The sequence below is a fragment of the Phallusia mammillata genome, chromosome 1 (assembly GCF_965637545.1).
Source record: "Phallusia mammillata chromosome 1, kaPhaMamm4.hap1.1, whole genome shotgun sequence".
NCBI classification, from domain to species: domain Eukaryota; kingdom Metazoa; phylum Chordata; class Ascidiacea; order Phlebobranchia; family Ascidiidae; genus Phallusia; species Phallusia mammillata.
Window position 1 is genome coordinate 16,754,199 of NC_137252.1, and position 24,321 is coordinate 16,778,519.

General features: G+C 37.8%; 1 protein-coding gene across 1 annotated transcript in view; it reads left to right on the forward strand.

Annotated features, from left to right (window-relative positions):
- LOC145234657 (nesprin-1-like) overlaps positions 1-24,321 on the forward strand; it is a 226,022-nt gene that overhangs the window by 175,851 nt on the left and 25,850 nt on the right. Inside the window, exons 81-135 of the mRNA XM_080099374.1 lie at positions 58-280; positions 470-636; positions 743-920; positions 1,821-1,941; positions 2,293-2,398; positions 2,861-2,979; positions 3,077-3,284; positions 3,388-3,615; positions 3,775-3,873; positions 4,143-4,260; positions 4,850-5,055; positions 5,593-5,735; positions 6,119-6,308; positions 6,497-6,608; positions 6,886-7,073; positions 7,488-7,675; positions 8,003-8,141; positions 8,444-8,614; positions 9,027-9,179; positions 10,500-10,697; positions 11,018-11,164; positions 11,450-11,611; positions 12,058-12,209; positions 12,417-12,572; positions 12,732-12,918; positions 13,040-13,210; positions 13,402-13,536; positions 13,769-13,957; positions 14,123-14,260; positions 14,536-14,764; positions 15,008-15,193; positions 15,594-15,845; positions 15,951-16,085; positions 16,177-16,459; positions 16,532-16,641; positions 16,730-16,849; positions 16,913-17,055; positions 17,290-17,448; positions 17,591-17,767; positions 18,104-18,386; positions 19,279-19,467; positions 20,268-20,392; positions 20,538-20,624; positions 20,682-20,826; positions 21,135-21,313; positions 21,409-21,504; positions 21,589-21,726; positions 22,041-22,190; positions 22,321-22,503; positions 22,575-22,712; positions 22,780-22,890; positions 23,110-23,283; positions 23,414-23,573; positions 23,776-23,941; positions 24,183-24,299. Of these exons, the coding sequence (XP_079955500.1) occupies positions 58-280; positions 470-636; positions 743-920; positions 1,821-1,941; positions 2,293-2,398; positions 2,861-2,979; positions 3,077-3,284; positions 3,388-3,615; positions 3,775-3,873; positions 4,143-4,260; positions 4,850-5,055; positions 5,593-5,735; positions 6,119-6,308; positions 6,497-6,608; positions 6,886-7,073; positions 7,488-7,675; positions 8,003-8,141; positions 8,444-8,614; positions 9,027-9,179; positions 10,500-10,697; positions 11,018-11,164; positions 11,450-11,611; positions 12,058-12,209; positions 12,417-12,572; positions 12,732-12,918; positions 13,040-13,210; positions 13,402-13,536; positions 13,769-13,957; positions 14,123-14,260; positions 14,536-14,764; positions 15,008-15,193; positions 15,594-15,845; positions 15,951-16,085; positions 16,177-16,459; positions 16,532-16,641; positions 16,730-16,849; positions 16,913-17,055; positions 17,290-17,448; positions 17,591-17,767; positions 18,104-18,386; positions 19,279-19,467; positions 20,268-20,392; positions 20,538-20,624; positions 20,682-20,826; positions 21,135-21,313; positions 21,409-21,504; positions 21,589-21,726; positions 22,041-22,190; positions 22,321-22,503; positions 22,575-22,712; positions 22,780-22,890; positions 23,110-23,283; positions 23,414-23,573; positions 23,776-23,941; positions 24,183-24,299 (8,927 nt within the window). The remainder of the gene's footprint in view (positions 1-57; positions 281-469; positions 637-742; positions 921-1,820; positions 1,942-2,292; positions 2,399-2,860; positions 2,980-3,076; positions 3,285-3,387; positions 3,616-3,774; positions 3,874-4,142; positions 4,261-4,849; positions 5,056-5,592; positions 5,736-6,118; positions 6,309-6,496; positions 6,609-6,885; positions 7,074-7,487; positions 7,676-8,002; positions 8,142-8,443; positions 8,615-9,026; positions 9,180-10,499; positions 10,698-11,017; positions 11,165-11,449; positions 11,612-12,057; positions 12,210-12,416; positions 12,573-12,731; positions 12,919-13,039; positions 13,211-13,401; positions 13,537-13,768; positions 13,958-14,122; positions 14,261-14,535; positions 14,765-15,007; positions 15,194-15,593; positions 15,846-15,950; positions 16,086-16,176; positions 16,460-16,531; positions 16,642-16,729; positions 16,850-16,912; positions 17,056-17,289; positions 17,449-17,590; positions 17,768-18,103; positions 18,387-19,278; positions 19,468-20,267; positions 20,393-20,537; positions 20,625-20,681; positions 20,827-21,134; positions 21,314-21,408; positions 21,505-21,588; positions 21,727-22,040; positions 22,191-22,320; positions 22,504-22,574; positions 22,713-22,779; positions 22,891-23,109; positions 23,284-23,413; positions 23,574-23,775; positions 23,942-24,182; positions 24,300-24,321) is intronic.

The window sequence follows — 24,321 nt, forward strand, 5'->3', positions numbered from 1 at the left end:
GTCCACATACATGTTAATCCGCAACAAGGTTTGTGATTTTTGAATATTTTTTTACAGGTTACCTATGACACTGTTCAAAACGCAGCAGCCCAATTGGTTCGTCGTCTCACGGAAGTTGTACACAAGCATCAAGATCTGAGCTTGAAACTGGATCAGATGGGAGCTTGGCTGGATGAACAGCAATCTTCTGTACGTGTGTCGTGCGCTTACCCACCGTCCAACCTTTACGAAGCGATACGTCGTGTTAAAGACGTTGCGTTACTGCTCGAAGATGTCAAAGGTACATTCCCGTGTTGAAACTTTGCGGAAATCAATTGTTGTTTCAAAACGTTGTGGTCTCCAACTGTATACCAAGCAATATTTCAGATTACCTGCTGGGAAATAAATGCTTGTTATTTCGGCGGCCTTAACTTATTCAAAATCGAATGAACTTATTATAATTGAATACAATTTACTGAAATGCTTTTAGGCCGAGAAATATTTATCGAGGACAGCATGTCACGTGACGCCGAGCAGACAAGACCATTGGAGGAAAAGTTTGCTGAGTTTAAGAAGGAACTCGAGTCCATACTTGAACAAGCAGTGGAAACCGAAGCCGGTTGGCGAAACGCAGTGGACATACAAAATGACTTCAAGGTGAGGAAAACTTTTGTCAATATACAACAGATGATATATTGATTTGGATTGGTACTTACGTGTTATGCTCCCAAAATACGCAAACTAAAAGACATTGTTTACAAAGGAATGGCTTTTGGACACTGAAAAAGCTTTACATCGGCTTGAGGATGCGCCGGCTGAAGCTACGTCATCAGCTGCGAAAGAACACGCCATCAAGTGTAAAAAGATGTACGATGATGTGAGCGACAAGAAAGGAGTTCTCGCTTTGCTGGACGACAAATATCGTCAGTTGCTGGGCCAACGTAAGTTTACGAAAGCCTATCTATTTTAAGAACTTGTTCGCAAGTTTGTTTGTTTAGCGCCAGAGATAAACTAACTTTATAAGAGACGTTGTTTAAAACCAACTGATAAAGTCACAAATTACAAGTCGTCCAAGCAGCAATATGGTTGTTATATTACAGTTTTGTTTAAAAACATTCTATTTGTTTTTAATTTTTCGTTAATCTTTTGTGATAAACATGCAACTTATGTTGGTGCTATCGTTAATGAAAGATTTAAACTGTGAAGGTAACGGATTCGAAAAGTGTGGACCTACCGTTATACCACACAAACATTTATAATTTCAATTTCACCCCGCCTCCTTGAGTTTTCCCACCTATTGCGCTGACACAATTAAACGTCTTTTCCACGCCTATATTTGCTTTGTTAACATCCTTCAAAACTCGGTACGTGTGTGAACCTGAAAGGTGCTTAAGGGACGAACACCGTGTGTCTAGGTTACTTGAAATATGTTGATCCCAATGTATGAAGAAGCATTGTTGTATTCAATCAACACCGTATGATGTTTGGGATTAAAATGAGTTGTGTTATTATGTATGCAGTGGTTGTCCTGGGCATCAGACGTTGGTTTTTGTTGAGCCCGATATAGAAGTTGTGTTCGCATTTTTTGACAGAAGTAGAGTGCATGGAAAAAAAATATCTAGCTTTATGTCACAAATATAACAGACAAATTGTTAAGATGTTTTTTTTTTGAAACAGTTGACAATTTGTTCTATTAGTGCAAAGTTACTTTTAGCAAAGAAATCTTATTGAGATTTTTTGTAACGAATGTAGATGATTGGTAGATAATATTTGTGCAGTTATAATGAATCAATCTGAGGAATGTTCGTTTATTGGTCTGGTGAGTATTTATTTTAATTCAGAAGTGAACGAGGACTCGGAATTTCACGATCTCGTTTCGCAATGGGAACGTCTTTACGCTTTGGCTAGCAACCTCAACACATCTCAAGAACGAAATCTGAACGCGACACAAGACTTTAACTTGTGAGTCGTTTGTGTAGTGGGTTACAACATCGACAAACATGCACAGATTTTAAATGTTCAATGTGTCTTGATAATTCGCTACTATGCTATTTTTATTGTACGCAACAGAATTTGAATGACAATTCTATAAAGTCCAGATAATTATAAACCAAATCGTTATTGCTTTGAAAATCCAACTGCAAACAAAAAACAGCCCCTTACTCTTTGTCACCACAAATGGCATTTATCCTAATTCAACTATGATATGTAAACTATGCAATTTGTCGGCCAAGTCTAGTTATTTTTACCTTTGACACTACCGGTATCCCAATGTTTTACTATGTCCTTTCAAACTAGTAACCAATTTTGTAGTTACCTTAACGAGGTAGAGTCTTTGACCCAACACTACCAGTCAGAAGCTGATCTCTTACTCCGCAACGTTGTGGATAGCACAGCAGAGCGATTGGAGCGGGCAAAGGTAAGTAATGTGATCTCTTAATGTGTGTTTCAAGTGTCCACTTGCCTCTGTATATTCGAGTGCATCTGTTCAAACTTGCCGCGTTCACATAATGTTGCGTTTCGTGTTTGCTATCATTTGGGGCACAGATGATGGATTGTAGAACAGGTTGTAGAAGAACGTAGTTCGTGTTGATTATGTAGTTAGTAAAATATACTACATTTAATTGTCAAAAGAAAGTTAAGAAAATTAAATACCTTTATGTTTCAAATGTGAATTTATATGCAACATACGGGATTTAGTGCTATTAATTGTGTCATAACAAACTTTGTAAACAAACATTGCAGTTTTAAACTTATAAATTTACTGATAGTTGTAGCGTTTTAGACTTTTGGTTGATCATAGGGTAGCACTGTGTGTTAAACTTTTTATGACATAAACTGTAGAATGCCAGTTAGATTCTTAGTATTGTTGGACATGCAGACATTGGTGCTTGAGATGCAAGACAGCAAAAAGATGTTGGATGCACTTAGTCAACGCTTGGATAATCTCACGCCACGCATGAGTGCTCACGATGCAGAAATGGTTGAAGACAAAGTCAGGTATGTGTTGAAGATCTACGTTTTTATTTTTTTAGATTATAAAGGAAATTTGGTTGAAGTGTTGTTAAGCGAGATGACAATACCATTGGATTTATAGGCATCTTAACCAGCGTTGGATCGAAGCTGAACAAAAGCTACAATCCCGTGCTCAGCTCTTGGAAAGCACGGCATGTGAGCATCGGGAATACCGCCGCCAGCTCGAGGCGACCCGATCCTGGCTTCGAGCTCTTCTTGACAAAGTAACCGACCCTGTACCTATGACCCTCAGCGTTGAAGACCTTAATGGGGCCCGGCAGAAACACAGTGTAAGTTATAAATAGTGTAAGTTTAACCTTCCATCACATTTCTTTCGCACCTTTAGCGTACAAAGGATTTAACCGAGGCAAATTTGGATGCTTAAATTTACAGATGTTGTGCAAAGAATTGAACCAGAAAAAGGAGGAGTTTAGTGAATTAAGCAGTTGTCACCAAACCCTGCCACTCAGTCTAAGCGCACCAGAGCGTGACAGACTGCATGTTGACGTCACTGACCTACAGGCACTCTTTAGGAAAACCCAGTCCGCTGCTACAGAAAAGACAAACGCTTTAAATCATGCTATTGGAAGGAGGAAGGACTTGTGGGCTACGTCTCAACAGGTCAAACATCCATAAAAAAACCCAATTGCTTAATTGTGTTTTATCATTTGTCGCATTGTGAAAAAAAATCTTTTTACTTTTATAATTGTTCACACCTGTTTTGCTTTTAATCTGGAGTCTGGACTAATAAATAATTAAGTGTGACTTGATATTGTGCAGGCCTTGGCTTGGCTGGAACACATCAAAGAAAATCTCGAGAAGAGAAAACCTTATCCTCTGCATCCGGACGCGGTGGCAAAACTTATACAGGAACACAGGGTAACCGAATCAATGGTTTTCCTCATTTTACAGACTTGATCTTTAGTGATGATTTTCCCCAGGAATAAACGAATTTAACTTTGCGCAGCGGCTGCTGCTTTATTGTGCGTGGTTTCATGTTCCAAATGTATGTTGATCTGTGATTGCTATGCTGACTTACTAAAATCCATCAGTAACTGAACTGCAATTGTCCTAGCCTAAAGAAAATGGTTTTATTCAAAATAAACACCAGTTAAATTGATGTTTAACACACACGATATTCATCACAGGCGCTTCACAAAGAGATTGTTCGACATAAGGTGACTGTGGACGAAGTTATCGCAACTGGAATTCAAATCATCTACGAGGGAAAGCCGGAAAGCGTAAGCGTTCGAGGCAAGTTAACAGGTATTTGCGAAACTTGTATTCGTCATCAGCGGTGACGTAGACGTGCTGTGACGTGGTGTTGGTCGTGGAATCTATAGAATTGGTGTCGTGGTGTCCAACGGTTTGTGGTCTGCACGTAGAGCTTTTCCAGTATGTGTCATTTTTGTGCTTTTTTAAAGTCTTGGTGTTTTTTTGCAGTTCGATGTATTGTTATGATTGCTTCGTTTTAATTCAATTCGTCAACTTAATTTTGTGTTCGCAACTATGTAAATAAAAGAAAACAGGTAAAAAGAATAAACCCAAACTTCTATTAGAATCTTCTATTAAGAAACTGACGATGCCTGTTTATTTAACGGGAAATATATATTTCTGTTATTTAAAGAAAAAAATTATTCTTTTTACCTGTTTTTATGAAACAGTCTAAATATTCAACTGATCAGAAGCAAGAATCTTTCTTTAATACATTCTATTGTCTGTGGCAGATTCCTTAGGTAACAAAAGTGCTTCAGCTCATCTGTGTTATATATTACTATTCCCTAACAGATACAAAAAATTAACGTCGCAAAAATGTTTTTTTTATTGTGAAAATAACATTAATTTTGCTGCCTAGGTTTGGAAGATAGTTATGAAGAAGTGGACGCTCTTTGGCGCCAACGCCTGGAAGAGTTACAGCAGTTGTTGGCAAGTCGTGAACTTTTCCATGCTGATGTTGACAGATGCCTTCGTTGGCTTAAAGAAGCTGATATTGTCACATTTCCCGAAGTCAATCTTGCCGCGTCCCTACCTGATCTGGAAACCCACTTGGGCAGATATGAGGTACAGTGGCACCTTCCAATGATTCATCAACATCAGTGATTCTCAATCTTATACGGACCGCGTACCACCTGACAACTTTCTCTATCGCTGCGTACCACCTATCTAAACCCTGTTTGAATGGATAGACCAAGAAATAGGCCCATTTTCTCACCATGACATAGTCTATCATATTCCGTAATTTCAAAAGACTGTACAATACACGAGTTTCGCCCAAACCAGGGCTGATCAATTGGGTCAGTTGAGTTGCAATTTTAGATCAGACTTAAATTAGGTATGACAGAAAGCTGCTCGCGTACCACCTGAAAAATCCTGGCGTACCACAGTTTGAGAACCACTGATCAACATTATATCGAAGAAAAACTGATAATAATTTTGCAATGGGATTTGTTGGAGTAGTATAGATCTGCTAATGACTATGACTATTTTAAACAAATACGGATAAAACGCCGACTTAGGTCAAATATGTATGAAATCGATTGTTTTCTAAACTTCCTGCAATTTTTGTGGCGAGAGCTTGAAACACATGTTTGTTTTCAGGCGATAACAAGTGAATCGGTGAAATATCGCGACTTAGTGTCGAAGATCTGCGAAAAAGCCCAACAAATTCTACCTCAATTGTCAGACGTTGATCAATCATTGCTCACTGAAAAAATGAAGAACATTAAAGACCAGTTTGAACAGTAAGTCATGTTTCTCGTCCGCAGTTTGAGTATTAACTAACAATTTTGATCAGTTTTCCTTGTATTGAAATAAGATAAGAATAAGAAAGATAAGAATCAATAAGAAACATTTTTGTTATGCTTTCTGTTATTTTTGCTATTATATGTTGTTAACATGTAATATCATTGTTGTTATGTTGTGAAACTTTAAATTGCAGAATTTTAATAAACTTCTCTTACAGTCTGTTTCATATTGTATGTTATTGATATTGCATCCTTACAGTCCCCTGCATTTCAACAGATAGCGGTCAAAGCCACGTCGCTTATATTGTTTTTTTTTTCGCGCAAAATAACTGAATTAGACTTTGACATTGAAAGCATCCAACATTATGTGTTGATTCCAGTGTGTGCAAATCTGCGGAGGACAAAGGCGACCAGATGCGAGATATGATGTCTTCCCGTCGCGAGTACATCCACTCATTGGAGGAGCTGGAAGATTATCTTGGAGTGGGCCAGACGATGCTTCGTGAACTTGACCATATGCCTACTGGACACACGGCTGGACAAGCCCGAATATTACTACATAAAGCCGAGGTTGGTTATTGTTTAATGTTTTTTTGAAGTTGTTAATTGACGTAACCACGGTGATTTGCCTATTTAACATATGCGGACATAAAATCCAGGACTGAATGTTCATAGTCATTAAAAAATAACTTATAAAACAGTATAGCACTGTTTATGTAACATACTGAAGATAACCAGCCGACAATCTCTTCTTTTAGAAAATACAACACTCTTTGGCTGAACGCAAGCCGGGCTTGGAGAAAATCGAGAAAATGAGAGACTGCCTCAAAAGTTCTGGTCAACCATGGCAACCTGAGGAACTTCTGAAAGGTAGAGGCAAAATTTTGCTACAAAATACCAAATGTTCTCAGCAAAAATTTACAGGCAAAAGTTGTTACATTTTACATATTGTAGCTCAACATACATCGTTTGTGTATTCGTTTACGCAAAGTAATTGGTTAAGTTCAGGTTGCACGTTGTTTGCTCAATAAGGAATACATTTTCTTAATAGGGTCTAGTCTCTAGTATGACAAGTCTTAACAGTCTTTTTAACTTTTTTTTCAATAGTATTTTTACCTAAAAGAATGTTTTCTTTCTGTATCAACAGCTACTGCAATCTATCACCGATTGGCGCAACAGAGCTCACAGCGCATTGACCGCTTCCGCGAGATGGCGCTATGCAGAGAGCGATTTGAACGTCGCATGATGGAGCTAGAGGAGCAAATATCTGACTGCGACAGAGAGCTGAACACTGGGAGCCCGAGTAGAGTCGAACATAAATTATCAATGTCCCAGGTATCGTGACTTTAGTTTAGAACAGTGGTTCTCAAACATTTTTATTGTCGGGGCCAAATGGTAGTTTTTAAGTGTGTAAGGAGCCGCAAAAAAACTCGACTTCTTGTAAAACGACAATAAAATCAGTTAAACAAACTTACTTTTATGAAGCTTATATTTTAAAGGCTACTTACGTGTTCCCAAACTTGTCTCATTTAGATGCCTTGTTTACGTTTTAAGTAGAAAACGCTATACATTAGCCATCGAAAACCGAGCGTTGCGATTTTGTCCACATTTTGTTTTTGATAAAGCTTATTAAGATAGCAGCCGGTTTTGCTGAGTCGCATTTAGGTCTTTTTTAAAAACCTTAATTGCCTGCTTTGTAAAAACTTCCTAACCAAGCTAATTTAATACTTTCTGTGTTTTTTCCCACAGCAAATGGCAGCAATGTTGACAAGTTGTCAGATCGAGTTGAGATCAGTGAGTGGATTGGCTGAACAATTATGTGCGGACATGGACGAGCAGGACAAGATCCTCATCCGTGACAAGGTGGACGTCCTCCGGGAAGCTCTTCATCGCATGCAAGGAAACCTGGGAGAGAGGCAGCGAGACCTTGAGAAACGGTTGGTACAACAAAATTTATAGGTTGCTACTGATGGATGTTGAATTATTGACTGCGCATTTAAACTACTGATTCGCTAAAAAGGATATATGGAGCAAGCTTTAAAGCAACCTGACTTCAAAACATGCAATTAAAAATAACTACAATTAACTGTTCAGATCGCAAAATTTTGTTGAAGATCTAACGAATAATACACTTGTTTGAAAAGATATGTTTTTTTCTAGGTGCGAAGAAAAATTTGCAGAAGCGTGTCATATAACCATCCTATTGCTGTATGAAATGTGCTTTGAAAAATTAGTATAACTGTGAAAACTTTACTGGTTTGCAGGTTAGTGTCACGACGTGACTTTCAAGGCGACCTTGAGAAGGGAGTGCAGTGGTTGGAGGAAACGCAGAGCGCCCTCGAGTGTGAGACACCCCTAAAACTCGACCCACAAAGTGTTCAAGAGGAAATCAAGAAGTTGCAGGTTTAAACCGAATAAATTTGCTTTAGCGACCGCATGTTTTCACTTAAAGCAAGTTCATGTGTTGGTGACCGTGACAGGTTTTTAAACGCTTAATTTTAACGTTCATGATCGGTCATGTGAAAAGTTCCGCAAGCTTTTGTTTTTCTTTTTGACAAGTTATAAAGACTGAATTATTTTTGTTAAAAAAATCAAATTCGTTAAAAAAACTGCTTTAAGGCTGATGCAATTTCTAAACCAGTGTAAATACCGAAACACACAAAACTACATTGCAAGTTGGATGTAAAACACAATTTCATTCGCAGATAACTAAAGAAGAAGTGGAATCCAAATTACGTGTTTTGGAAGCTCTTGGTGACAAAGAGGTAGAGCGCCACCTAGAGGAAGATGAAGAACTACCACATGCAGTAAAACACCAGCTTGAAGAACTTACAAAACTCAAGTATTCTCTCGCTACTGTCATTGAGGCGAAAGAGGTTCGTGATACTACACAATAATATTTTCAAATAAACCTTAAACAATGGTTTATAGCTAAACATCCTCCTGATAGGATACCATGGTAGCCCAAATTACTAATGTTGGATACCATGGTAACGCATATAACTCATAAATAGGGTATTGGCCATAAATCTTTGGTGACTTATTTTTAAACTGAGTACGACAGAAATATATTTTGCTTATTTTAAAGTTTTATTACCATAACCAGTATCAATATAATTTGACTGCTAATATGGGCATTTGTATTTGTAGTCATTTATAAAATTTACGTTTTCTATCACATTACACCTCAGCTTATTGAAAGAAAGGTGCAACCCGTTTTTCAACAATGTATTACCTTTTACACATGCAAATCTGAACTTGAAATAATTCTGTTGATCTGTTTCACAGGGACACCTTGAGCAAGCGTTAGAATCACGTCAAAGGTACGCAGACTGCTTGGGTCGTGTGCAGAGTAAACTGGGAAGCGCCAGCGCCGAATTGCAGTTACTGGAAGCTGATAGCAATCCAGAACACGCTAGAGACTTACTTGAACAACATCAGGTGTGGCTAAAGTTTGTACAAATACCTAATTGCGTACGAATTTTTAACAATTCTTTGGATTTTTAATTTGGGTATAATTACGTTTGCTATGGTGTAGGTGTACAGTATTTTGACATCCAAAGCTCTAATTTGCTTTGTATTTTGATACTGTAGCTCAGTATGCGTCAAATGGATTTAAAGAAATAATTTCATTCCGTTTGTATGCTAAGTTACAAAACAAAAATAGGATACAACTTAATTTAAAGATATAGATTACAATCTATAGTAGAAAATGTAATGCCACTTATCTAATTACTTTGTATTGTGAGACAAAAAAAGCGATAAAATAATTCGCAGTATGAATCTAATAAGATGATTATCAGATGACACTACGAAAATTGTACTGTGGATACCAAGATGTTTATCTGACATAACATAAGAGTTAATGACATAACACAACCATCTAATTTGTAACGATTAATACGGTTCTTCAGGCGGATTATATGATCCACCAGTACGAGGTAATTAAGCATGTCGTAAGGTTTTTCTTTAATGTAGGACCCAATGCATGATTCTGGGTCCCAATAAGCGTAGCTTTGTAGATGTGTAGAAGTACTTTCTTTAAAGATGACATGTAGAAATTTCATTACGAGCCCAAAGACTTTGTTAATAGAAATTGATAGAGAAGAATTGCGTAGCAACGTAAATGTAAGAATCTGACTTGTCAAATTAAACGATTTGGGACACAAAAACTTTGTATATTTGAAAAAGTTTTTTTTCGGCATTAGGACACTCCTTCACAAAACGGTCATAAAGGCAAAATTTCTGTACATATTTTCTCCCAAAAACCACACTCAAGACCTCTGCGTTTTTTTATCATTATTTCCGCCTTTATGATCTTTTTTAAGGTCATAAAGGCATTCTATTGCCCAGCTCTTTTGTCCGTAATTTCGTAACGATTGTGAACAAATGAATTTGGCTCATGATACGCATGTCTTTTACCTCTGTTGCATTAAAGACTAGTGCATTTCACTACTGGACTACTGCATTTTTTGCCAGCTATTCAAAAAAGGGAATAAAGCTGGAATCATTGAATAGAGTTATCAGTTTCTGCGTCATATTTTCTTTCTCTATGTTTCGAAAATCTGTCGCAACATTTTCTTTTTGTTTTGTCGCAATCCACTTTTTTCGCAATTGCAAGTTTGTTATTTTAATTTCTCTTTGTTTTACTTGTTTAAACAAGTACATTGTTGTCATGGTTGCCTAAGTTCTAGACTGTTCAAGCAGAAAATTTCCAACTGAGTTAGGCCAGTCTAACTTGTGTTTTCCGCACTCCTACAGGCACTCTTTACTACCGAAGGTGAGATCTTGCATTATGTTGACGAATTGGAAGAAGTTGCAAAAGATCTCGATGAAATGTACGGACCCACAGGTCTCACCAAAACTGCACGTGACACGCTTTCCACTGTGGTTGGCGGTGTACGCGAACGCGCTGAAAACCTACTTGATGCCGCTAAAGATATCCATCATAGCTTGCAGGTTTGTTATTAAAAGTAGCCCAGCGTCTGTCAATCTTCCAAATGTTAAAACTATTATTTGGGTTTACAAACCTACACAACTAAGGAATTATAGTTGCTCAAGAGTCATATTGAAATTATGTGTGTTAATACCAATCGATGGCCGACTTGACGAATTATACTTGCAAAGTCTTCCTGACAATAAAATTATTGTTTGGGTCTGCAAACCTACACAACTAACGAATCGTGGTTACTAAAGTGTCCAATTTAAATTATGTTCGTTAATACCAATCGATACCCTTTTTGATGAGTTATAGTTGTAACATTTTGTCGTGCTCTTAGGCGGCCGCTATGAGCTGGGAGGGTTTTGACCTTGAGCTTGATCGCGTGACGTCAAAGATGACGCGCACAGAAGATAGGTTAAAATTCGTTGATTGCTCGATGCCATCATCTCTTGAATCGGCCCAGGAAAACTTGAGAAGTTTTGAGGTAGAAAGTCTTCAAAGAGTTCTTGTTATATTTACTTTGGAAAAAATGCATTTTTAAACCATTTTCTGCAACATAATTTTGACGATTCCTAAGTTGGTTGTTTTCACATTTTCTATCATTCAATGACTTTCCACTAATCAACATTATGTGGCACAGACCAATACAGGAAATACTTTTTAGTAAAGACAAAGCAGGAAACACTAAACTGACATACAGTGCGTTGTGTGCAGCCCTGTAATTGTTTGCAGTATCAAACGCATTTTGGTAACTGCATTTTTACAACAGTTAATTGCTGGTGAAGTCTGGAACCTTGAAAGCAGTGTACAAGCGCTGCAAGAAGTTTCGCAAGCACTGGCGGCAGCCGACAGTGTAAGTGGAAGGATGGCTGTTGGAAGATCACTCACTGGTGTTAAGCAAAGACTAACAAGATTACAGGGAAGGTCCAAGGTATGTAAAAAGGTTTAAATATTTTACATCTAATAGAATTATTTTAAATATGTTAACAAGAACATTATGTTAACCTCATATTAAAAATAAACATATTGTCCTTCCAACAAGATGCCTATTTTAACAGTAATGTATTTTTTTTATGATACTGTAGTTTATTTTTGTGAACGTAACATAAATTAAACTTTTATTGAGCCGACTTACAATATTCCAAATGAAACCGGTGTACTCCAAATCTCATAACGTCAAGTTTGCATCACCTAACTATGGTGTTAATCTTAAAATAGATTAAAAAATACAATGAGAAAGCTTTTATTTGGTTTTTGTTTCGTTTCTAAAGTCTTTTATTGTCTCGGCTTGACTTTATGCTAATAGCTTTTTGTTTGGAAGTAATAGTTGGAGTTCATTTATATAACAAAAGTTTGTGAGCTCTTATTGTAAACCAGGACATGCAAAGAATACTGGAAAAGTGTATACAAGAATGGAAAACATTCAATGAGGTGACGTCATCCACCGACAATACGTTAAACCGCGTTGAGGATAAACTCCCCTATCAAGCTTTGGAAAAATGCACGTTACAGGAATTATCCCAACAAAGGTATATGTTTTGCTAAATTATACAACTTTTGGTGGTACATTTTTAAACCTTGCCAATCACACCGAAAATTGTAGTTTTAAAACTATACTTTGTCGTGTCCCACGAAAGGAACGTATTTTTTGAAAAAAAGTAAGTGGTAACGAATATTGACAAAACGTCCTACTGAGTTGAAGCGAAATTACATATTTGAATGTTATGTATTAACAGATCCACCCTTCATTCCCTGCAAAACGACGTGTCATCGGTATCACGAAGGTTAAGCACAGTTCATGATGCAGCTCTCACCTTGTCTGGACGGCTCGAATCACCCAATAAACAGGCTGTACGCAACAAAGCAGATAACATAGAGGGACGGTGCCAAAAGTAAGTTAAGATATTTTTCTGTAAAGATAAACAGTAAAAACTTTGTAATGTAACTGTATTTTTGTGGTGCTCAATTGTTTATTTTAAATATGTGAACAGATGTGGACGAAAAGTATGTATGACTAGGTTATGTTTTTATATTTTTTCCTTATTTTTAAGGTTATCTGAAGCGACCATTGACAAACTGGCGGCAGTGAAAGCCGAAATGCAATCGAGAGAAACTTTGAATGCTGAGCTACGTGACATGCTGGAATGGGTAGAAGATATGAGGGAGAATGCAGATCGCACACTAGACATTGCCCCAGCACCTGGACATGTACAAGATAAACTGGACACCATGAGACAGGTAGTGTTTGCGTGAGACTTCAGCAGAAAAACGTCGTATGCTCCTTATTAAAATGAGTTTAAAAAAAGTTGATGTCACACAACGTTACACTTTTATTGACTTTTAATAATTTGTTTCTTAGTTGAAAGAGCAGCTTTCGAATAAAGAAGCCCACTTCAACAAGATATCGGAGGAACAAAGGCAAAAGTATTTGCAAAATTACGCGATCTTACCTGTCGAACTTTCATCCACTATTGCCAAGATCAGGATAGCTCTCGCCGCTTTGCATCAAGAACTGAAAGATAAAGAAAACGTAAGTCTGTCTGTTAAAATGTATGACAGAAAAGCAAGGCTTTGCATTCAAAACAGAAAGTGTACATTTTAATGTGCGACCGCAAGGTACATCTGTTTTTTTAGTTTGTGTTTTTTCTGTTGGTCTGCAAACTGTTTTAAAGTGACCGGTTTATTTGGTTTTGCCAATTGCATTGCCATTTCTTTCTCCAGGAGCTGGAATCAGCCCGGGATCTTCGTGAGGATTATCACGTTGAGCTGATGCAGATATCAGCTCTTCTCACACAAACTGAGATGCAACTTACCGACGATCCTGCTGATCTTGTGGCTAGCACGAAAACGCACAAAGTAAGAAATCGAACAAAAAATTCTACCATGTATGTAAAGATATACGTGTTAGTTTTCAAAATGTAATTTTTGCGAAAATAACACCAGCAGGAAGTCATGTTAGTTAAGTGATAAAATGCAGATTTGTAGTTTTAATGACTGAATAATTGTTAACGGCGATGCCAAATACTCTATGACACTTTTTCGTTGCAACCTGGCACAAACATTTTAAACACAAGGTTTCGTTTTGCAGAAACTAGCTGAGAGTCTTGATCAATGTCACGTACGTCTTGTGAACTTGGACGCTGTGGCGCAGGAGATCGCAGATCAAACATCACACGCTGGCAGCAAGGCATCACTAAACGCGGCAGTGAACGCTGTGAATGAACATTACACCCGCGTACAGGAGTTGATGGACTCGAAAATACATGAAGCCAACCAGGTAGGAACCAAACATGTTTTTCGATTTAGTGCCACGTACATTTCATGTCAGCACTTCACTGTGCTATATTATGTCTCACATGCAAGAAATTACATTAAGCTAAAGGTTCGAGGTATAATTTTGACTTTGAGTTTTACCAGAAACCGTATTTTTGTTTTGCTGAAGGCATCCGTTTATCTGGAAGAACTTAACGAAATGGGTGAATTTCTTGAAGAATGGAAAAGTAAGGCGCTTTCGACTATAGCCGGACCTCTAACTGTTTGCGATGCGAAAGACGCAAGAAGACAAATGCGTGATCACAAGGTTCGCAGCTCTCTAAATGAAAAGAAATATTTAGTTTGTACTAAACCTTTTTGTGGGCCGCCAAAATCCTAGACTAATTTTTCTAACCGAAAGATATTTGTAGTAACAATTATTTAAAGATTGATCCAAGAAAATCTTGTTATTTGCATGCGCCAAACGTTTGTGCATGTGGTTTTACACAAACGTTCTGGGCCATTAGTTTTCTGAGCGTATTCTGTGCTTTTTTAGCCGGGAGTATGGCAAAAAATAAATGTATATGTAATTTATGTGTTCAGAACCTGCGGGAGCAATTGAGGAGATTACGTAACGAGCTTGAGAGAAAGAGAGATCGTTTTCCGTCCTCCAGCCCATCTGCATCGAGCAATGTGTTCAACAGAAAGATTGACGGGATGTTGGATGAGTGCAAAAGAGTTGAAGATCAGATCCGAGGTAGGGAAGATGAGCTCGGTGAAGCGGTTGCCGTGGCAACTGAAATGGAAGAGGAGGTTCAGAAGATTAATGAAGGTAAGTTTGCATGTAGATTGTGATTTAAAAAGTGTTAGTTTAAAGTTACTGGCATACGAATGAAATTGTAAACTTTTGGAGGGATCACATGGAACTAAATGACTCTTTCAAAATGACTCTGTGGTTTCAAAACTATCGTTTGAACGCCCAAAACTGCCTATGTTATATAAAAACTTTTGATACCTGAGTTTGTTGATCAAATGTTAACTTTTGTCAATCATTCTACTTCTTTTGTATCGAAAGCTGTTGCCAAACTGAAGGCTTCGTCTGAGGAAATGACCCCAGAGAAATCAATATTGCAGCAGATTGAAGGAAAGAAAAAGCTTTTGGAACGATTGCAACAATACAAGGAAAAGTTAGACAATGTAAAACAACATCATCCATACCAGCTGTCACCGACACCTTCACCGAGAAAAAGAGGTTCTGATAGTAAGTAAAACTTAGGTTTGGGTAAACTGCCTAATTTGACCAAATATTTAGCTTTCATAAACCTACATTGCATTTTGTTTGATTTTATCTCACAACAAAAACATGGAGGTACTCCACTGCAGTCTGTTGGACAAACTGTCTAACTTATACCACCAATGTCTTATCATCTTAAAAACTGAACATTTTATCAAAATGGAACATTTAATTGCGTTCTCAAACCGCTGATGTATGCTCAAACCGAAGTTTGTGTTATTAATTTTGTTCACTGTTGTTTTATAATCGAAGCACCGATTTTGTAGGCTTATCAGTTTTGCCCAGCTAACCTCTTATCACAATGTGGTGATTACTATGATTTGCTTTCATTTCTATTTCTACTAACCAAACAACCATTTAATTACAGGAGGACAGGAAATACTTGGTGTACCCAAACTTGCTCTTCACACACTCCGTGAACCAGTAGAAGCAGTGAAACTGGCCAATGAAGTGGAACTGGCGATTGACGAGGTCGAACTAGCCGCTACAGCGGATTTACTCGACCTTGAAGCGCGTGCACGTGACAATGACGTGTACGATGATGAGATCCGGCGATTGGCTGAGAAACTTGATGACGCTAAAATGCGACTTAATCAGTTGCCAACATCCAAAAACTTAGGTGTGTTTGAATATATGACCTATAAACCCACAATACCCACTTTTCTGGAAGCACAATTAAACCTAAAATAGAACACATGGTTTTAAAATTTCGTTTGTTTTGAAGTTTCTCCTCGTGTTTCCACGCCACGTGACGCTCGTGAAGAGTTGGAGGAATATCGGAGGTTGACCGATGAAGTTGAGGAATATGAGAAACAAATTTCTGATCTTCGAGATCAAGCTGAAATGATGAAGTCCAGAAGTAAGTTGAAGCTGAAATATTAAACGTTGACAGACTACTGATAAACCACTCGAATACATAAAGCAGTAAAATATATTTTTCTATTTTTTAGATGAATCAAGTATACTTACTGATGGACTTGAATCTCCTCCATATGATTCATCAGGTCTTGGTACATTTGACTATGGTGGACCTGATGACGATGATTTTTCCACTCACGCTACACCACGTACCTCGACCAGACAACGTAATTCGCCCTTTGTCACACCACGTGATCGCTCAACGAACCAATCACCATCGCCCAGGTCGGATCCAGAGAAAACGCCAACATTTGAAGACATGTTGCGTGAAACCACCAAGAAAGTTCCTATTTCTCCAATAATGAAGTCTGATAAGTATGAATATTGCCTTCAGATTCCAGTATTTGTGTTGCTGGATATGTTAAAGATGGTTGTTATTTAAAACAGGTCGCCCGGTGTGAAGAGAAGACTAACGGAATTCCTTAGCGACAGTTTGAAAGGAAAAGAATCACCGGACGGGGCTTCCCCAGATTCGAAACTTTTTAACTCGGCTTCAAGTAAACTCTTTTAACTAAGCCATACTAACATGAACAAAAGACTCTAACTTGGACACCTTTCAAAATGTTTTTTGTTGTGGTAATTTAGATCTGTCATCATGCAGTACCAGCTCGCTGCTCTCTCCTTCTTTGGCAATGGGAATGGTCTCCACTTCTCCTGACATTGCACCAGCGCCATCTGACGAATTAGATAGTGATAACACATACAGTATGTTTTAATGCAAAAAATTGTATAATCTCCAGCACTTTGGCAACAAATGGATTTTTGCAGGTAACAAACAACTGCTGTTGCCTCGTCCAGTGCGGACTAGCAGTCCATTCATGGTGACGAGAGGGCGAGATAGCACTCTTTTCGAATCGCCGGACCAAAAACTTAATCTAGTTGACCAGTCGCTTTCCAAGCTGAAGGAACAAGTAGGAATTTGTGCACTGTTTCATTTTTTTGCCCTGTTAAAGTTTTATACCAAAATTTCAGTCTAGCTATTTTTTATTACTGTGTCATAAATACCTTCTGCGCATGTTACTTGCAGAAGTGTTGAAAGTATTTTTTGACAACTTTGCTGTAAGCTAAACAACAAGCCTTCCTATGGATGTACATTGGCTGACAAAAGATTCAATTTTAAACGTTTCTAAATTGTTGATTGACAGCTCGGTGTGAAAGGTGAATCGTTTTTAAATGCGCTACAACACCAAGAAGATCTGCAGCAGGAAATACAATACGTGACTGCAAAACTTGACGAGTTCCAGGATCGGTTGGACGCTTCTGATGAAGAGGTTGATCTTCAGAAAACTCTCCAAGCAACACAGGTACAATTCGGACAATTTTATTTTATAACTTTATTTTTTTGCTAAACCTGTTTAAGTAGAAACAGTGTTCGTCTCTCACACGTTCTAACTGGGACTTACGTAGTAAATTTATCAGTGTAAAAAACTTAACTTTTTAAAACAGGAACTGCTTGACGACATCAACCGAGTTATACCCAAACTGGAGTCAGTCGATCGCAAGGTGCGTTTCCTTGGCAACGAACACGCTGGTAAAGACGCCTTCCAAGCGACTGTGTCTGTGCTGTACGACAGATGGGACACACTAAGAATGCAAGCTACATCCAAACAAAACACTGTTGAGGTACGTTGGCTGTTTTGGCCAAACAACAAACAGTCTCATTGTTCAATTTTTAATTTAGTTTTATCTAGATTTCTTTGTGTGATATATTTGTTTTTGAACATTGGTCTAAATGACTGTTCTGTTTTCCACACATGAAGTTGCTTTTAAATTAGTTTCTTTTACAATACTGCTAGATCGATACATTACCAAGAACGACTAATTAGGATGCACTATTTTCACGAATATTAGACTGCCAGTGTATGAAGTAAAAATGCATTTTCGGTGCACTAAGCCTAAAAGACGAGTTTAGTCAAATGAAACGTGCAACTTACACAAACACATTGTAATTAACATCAGATCAAAATCCTGGAAGAGGAACAATACAGAAGGATGGTGGAAGCTTACAAAGCTGAACTCCAGCAAGTGACTGACTGGATGGAGGAAGCCAAGAGCAATAATCCTCCTCATCATGAAGCACCAGACGGAGGACATCCCTCTCCTCCTGGTGGAGGTAGAAGGATGTCGTCTGACTCTTCTTCTGCATCCAGCAACATGACATCTGTACACCAGCAGCTGAAACAATGCAGAAACACAGTTCTCGATATTGAAAGGAAACTTATTCTTCTTTCCGAGTTAAGCGGTAAGACAATTTGTTTTGGAAAACTTATGACATACAATATGCACTAGACTGAAGTAATGATTTTGGATAATGTTTTTCTTGAGTTTTGTTTATGTTTATGCTCTTTTCTTGAGTTTTTGTTTATACTTATTTAAAATTGCTAAAATTTTGCTAAAATTGTAACAGTTACAAAGCCTAAAACTGTCCAAAACAACTTTTTTTTTTTTGACATTACTTGATTTTTACTGCAAGATGATTACTCTGAATTGAATCTTTTTGTGTTGAATTAACACTACATTTATTCTACTTCTACCTGTACATTTCTAGAACGTTTTAGCAGTTTTTGGACTTTCAATTCCGAGGTATTCGGTATGTCGTCATTCGTTGACCAATACGCTTTTGCTTTAAAACTTAAACGCATTGCGCATTAAACTGCATATAACATACCACTTTGACTTCAGGTTTACAAAAATCTTGTTTAAAATGGCGCTTTAAAAAATTGGATAGCCATAGACAATGAATGTGATAAAATATATTTTTATCGCATTTACCAGTTTCATTTTTTGAACCAACGCTTCACCAGGGAAGCGCATTTACGTTTAGTTGAATGTTAATTTTTTCCATCGAAAATCCTGACATTCTTAACTTCCAGTTTAATTGTAGTTTGGGGCCAGAACTGAAAAATACAAGCCCAAAACCTTGGCCCAAACTCTGTTTGAAAAAAGGCAAAAATCAAACAGAGTGTAAAGTCAATCCCGAATCAAGCTATTTAAACTGCAGCCTGTACTCGGTTCGAAAAGTCCAGCCCGACTTACAACTCTGCTGTAGACTTTCTCATCTTAGGCACTTTAGGCTCATCTGCAGGCCAGTAAAGCACAACTAAACCAGTCATTGCACTAACACCCACAAATAGGCACACCACGGCGTGACGTAGCCATGACGTCAGACTCATCTCGTTCTCGCACGTCATCGACTTCATCCACATCAACCGTCGTTTCATCTGCTCTTCCCGCTACTTTCCGATCCTTGGCCATTTCGACTTCTCGTTCTGGAACACGTCGCGCTTCGGGTTTGCCCAGCGTGAAGGAGTTGTTGTGTGCTGGTGTGTTTGCTACTAACTATTTGAATATTTAACCATAGTTGGTGAAGGTTGTGTAACAAATCGTTTGTTGTACATAACAATACAAAAAGTTGCCTCGGCTTTACAGTTTTGCAGCGTATGGTTATCATTTTATATCTTTGTGACAGAGTGCGTATAGTGATAAACATTTAAACGCTTGCACTACTGCTGCATAGCTAGGGTGCTGCGTTAATATATTTTTTTATAAATTGCAAAAAAGTTTTAAGTTGAAAACGTAGGTTTTTTCTTATAAATCTATGTGTATGATACCACTAATACATGTTTCCGTGTCATGCTTTTCAACTTGCATGTTTTACTTATCTTCATCATTGCATGTATTTCTTTTATTCCTGGCGTTCAATCGCTTGAAGAACATTCATTTTTAATAAATTTCGATATTTTGCATGCTTTACTAACGCGAATTTTACCATTTCTTACACTCAAGCAAAAGCACCATTCCGTTTTTACATTGTTTATTCTTTCTGTTTTCCTTGTGACTTCTTGCTTTGTTCCTTTAGTTTCATTAACGTAAAGCATTCATTTTGTGTGCTTTGATCTTTCTATAAACAACTGTAATTTGTCATCATCATGCTTGACAACTTAACCTTCATAACATCAATACCTTAGCATGAACATTTCATCATTTGCAATTGTTCATTTCACTAAACTGTTTTCGTTCTTATTGGCGGTTGCTTTATTCTCTACCATCAAATACATTTACACTAAATAATGCCTCTAGGTTATATTAGGCAATTTTCTAACTTTACTCGTATTTGATTTAGAAAAAAGTTCCAACCTTTCCCAAGCGGACCAGGAGCGGGACGCCCTCTTGCGGAAGCTCGAATCCGTAAAAGATGATTTGGAAAATCTGCAGAAGGAGACTCAGGACAGGGAGAAAAAGCTACAGGTTTTTCAAATATTTTTTAAACAAAAAACACATGAGACAAATGTTGAAAACAAACTACCTGGTTTATCTTTCTTGAGGAAAACAAACTACCTGGTTTATCTTTCTTGAGGTTTATCTTTCTTTTAACTAATATGATAATTTGTAGGACGAAATTGACACGAAACAGGACGAATCGTTGTTCGAACAAGAGTCACGTGCCCAGCAAATGAGAGATTGGCTTCAATCTTTAGAGGTAAAACTCAGTGGCTTTTCATAAATTGCATTTGATCTCACACCCATGTGCATTTAGACCGACGCTGGTGACCCGGATATAATGTCACCAACCACACTACAACGTCAGCTGTCGGAGGATTTACGTGACCACCAGGAAAATTTGGAATTGGTAGCAAAGAAAGGAAGGAGCCGATCTGCATCACGTGACTCGTATAAATCACGTATGTAGAGTTATGCTTGCGAATTACGTAACTTTTTCATAACATTGCTAATGTTCCCGCCAAGGCAAAGCTTTTCAAACCTTTTACCTCATTTACCCGTTAAAAAATGAGAAAGTTTGTTACACTTAGCTTGAGATCCTAGTTTACTGACATTTACTCTCAAAGTATGTGTAATGTACATCGTGGGCCTAATTTAACATCTTCGTCATAAATATAAGCTAATGCTAACACGCACTAACAGTTTGTTCACGTGAAACGAGTCATCAACTGAACTTACCAAAGCTTTCATTTTTAATTAAATTTTGTAGCGCTTTCGTCGGCAAGAGACAGTGATAATCTTAACCCATGGACTCGCCTCCGAAAAGAAGCGGAATCGAAAGCTTCTGAATCGGATGAGCTTACAGCAAAAAACCTTTGCCACAAAAACCATCTCACACTTGCTCATGCTGTGGATTGCGGCGAAAGAGTCAATCCTGAAAAACTGAAGGTGAGTGTTACTATATAAGACCTACCATCACTGTTTGTTGTAATGGTATGCTGTCGCTAAGCATACTGGTTCAATGCTAACGTTGTGTTTTGCAGAAATCGCTTGAAGAGATTAACAAAAAGTGGAAAGCGCTAAATCACACGCAGCAAAATGCAGAATCAGTCAACGAAAACTCTCAGCGTGTGCTAAAGGTCAGTGCTGCTACATATTTTTCAATACATATAAAACTGGAATCTAAGTTTTTTTACAAGTTTTGTTTTGTGTTGTGCACACAGCAAGTCTCCAAGTGGATGAATGAAACTGAGTTTGACATGATACTTTCTGATTGGACAACTGAGTGTGACGTCAATGTTCAAAAAGATAGTAAAAAATTGCAAGAAAGTTTGGGCACACTGCTAAACACCTCCAAACAGGTTCCTTTTACTTTGTAACTCTATGCTAAAAATGATGATTTAAATACAAATTATGTTTAAGCTGCAGACAGTGCATACTGTTTCGACTTAAAAGGTATCATCGGTGCATCTGGTCACGAGATATAGGCCGTGTTTGCTAATGTAGCCATTCAACGGCACTCTGATTTGTTGGGAGTAACAGGCTAAGGTCGTATAGGTGGAAACAGCGTACACTGTCTGCAACATACCATCTATTGGCTTGATGCTTTTAAATTTATGTTTACATGGCAAAATTAAATAAACCAAACGACAAAACTTTCACTTTTCAATTTTAGTTCTCTGTTGAAAATCCACTTACACAACATCAGCGAGACATCCAGACTGCCATCCGTTGCCTTGACAACCGACTTCATGCAGTTCTTGAGCAACAGCGAAAGCAGGAAACGGAATCACGTGAGAAGAAGAATGATTGGAGAAACATACAGGTACAGTAACCCACAAGAAATTGTAAAACTAAACAATTTGATATATTTTCTTGCAAGAGGATAAACACATAATTATGCAAATGTTTATGAATGAAATGCTGTAATAAGCAACTTTAATTTTTTTTTGTAGGTCGATCTGAAGATGGCGATGTCGCAACTGTCTCAGGTAAAGAAACAGGCGAAAAATTTGATCGCTTCAAAATCCTTGTCATCGGATGATATGAAAGTAAACTGTGGAAAACTAAAATCGCTCCAAGAAGAACTAAAGGCATTAAAAGCAGAGTTTAAACCTCTACTTGGCAAGGCAGACAGAGTAAGTTGAATTTTCTGATCAACATGATATGATACCTGGGTAAAATTAAGTGTAAATTTTGCTACATTTAGTTTGCTTGTGAGTCGCACCCATCCCACACGACAGATACACATGAATTACGATGCATGGTTAAAGATGTGGAGGAGAGTGTTCAGGCAGGTCTAAGGGACGTAAGAATGCATTTGGATGATGAGAAGAAATTTGAACAGGTGTGAAAACCGACAACGGTATGTAATATTTGTACCGGTTAGTGTTGAATACCCGACATGTTTACAGATGTTGTCCGACTACAAAGCTCTCATAGAAGCTGGCCAGAATAAGATAGACCAGTCTGCAAGTGATGTACTGGATCTGAAAGATTTCAAACATCAGCTGTCTGAGCTAAAGGTTTGAATTTGTGAAACAACATTTTGTGCTTGTCTGGCATATCGCAAGCAAGTATCGATGTTGTGAGCAACTAAAAGCTTACATAAAACAGATTTTAAATAACGATAGCGATTGTTATATTTACACCCCTTCAATGGCTTTTTAAACACATTCAATTCAAATTCATTCCAAAGCTGTGTGGTTGAGTATTTTTGTAATCAAATAATGATGTTTTGGCAGAAATTTGCTTCTACCGCCAAGAACCACCGTTCACTTTGTGTGGAAACCAGCGACAAGATACATCCTGTCATTCAGGAAAAACAACGTTCCCTACTGTCAAAATTGCTCCACGACCATTTAACGCTAGATGGTGCTGTCATTAAAAGAATTGCGACGTTAGAAAAATGCATTAAGGTAAAGGGCATGTAGTAATTTCATTTGGCATAGTGGGGACAATGCTGTTCAACATTAAAAATTACCAGCATCCAAACATAAATTTCTCACTGCAACTATCCCTTAAGTCTAATTTAACATAATTTTGCAGGAATGGGAGAAAATAGATGCTGATGTGGCACTGGTCAGTGATGATTTGGAGACGGTCGAGTTTTTGCTTCCAGAGGAAAATGAGGGTGATCCTGATGACCAAACTTCAAGAATCCACCTCCTGGAGAGTCTTCAACAGAAGCTGAATAAATGTGAAACCGGTAAGCATGTTAACATAAACGATAGGTAACCTTTCTGGAGATTGCACAAGAGGTTACAAATATTAAAACTGCAGTCAGTTTTGTAAAACATGTGCTTTGTGTTCACGATTCAAGAAAATGACATATTTACCGATGGTTCAACTTACAATATAGATAATAGTGCCTATTTTTAAATTCGTTAACCAATGAATTGATTTCACAGCTGTCAATCAAACAGCAAAGAATTGGAACCGGCTTGCCGAGCAGCAGATCACCTGTCCACTTATGGACAAACGCTGCCGCGCAGTTGCCGACACTTGGCTATTGTACAGTTCAAAGGTCAACCAAGAACTTCGAAGACTCTACGTTTTGCGTGAACTGAGGCCAAGGTATAACTCGGACGGTTTATTTATTTGGTTTGATCTTCTTGATGTAAATTAGTACTTGGTACCTTGAAACATCCACGTTTGTTTAATAGACCTTACTTATCAGCTATCTACTGGTACTTGTTATCAGCTATCTACTGGTAATGTTAAACGGTTTGATGGGAGAACCTTTATCATAAAGCTTTGTGTTTTAAAATGTTATATGTGGTTGTTATCCTTCATGAGTAACTATCCGGTAATGTAGATACATGGATGGATTAAAAACATTTCGTGCTGCAACCGAAGTTTTGTCTGAAAAGATCTCGAAAATTCACCCCCGATTCGGTGCTTTGCCCCCAATCGATGCAGATCTGCCAAATCTGTAAGTAAACCTCATCAGAACC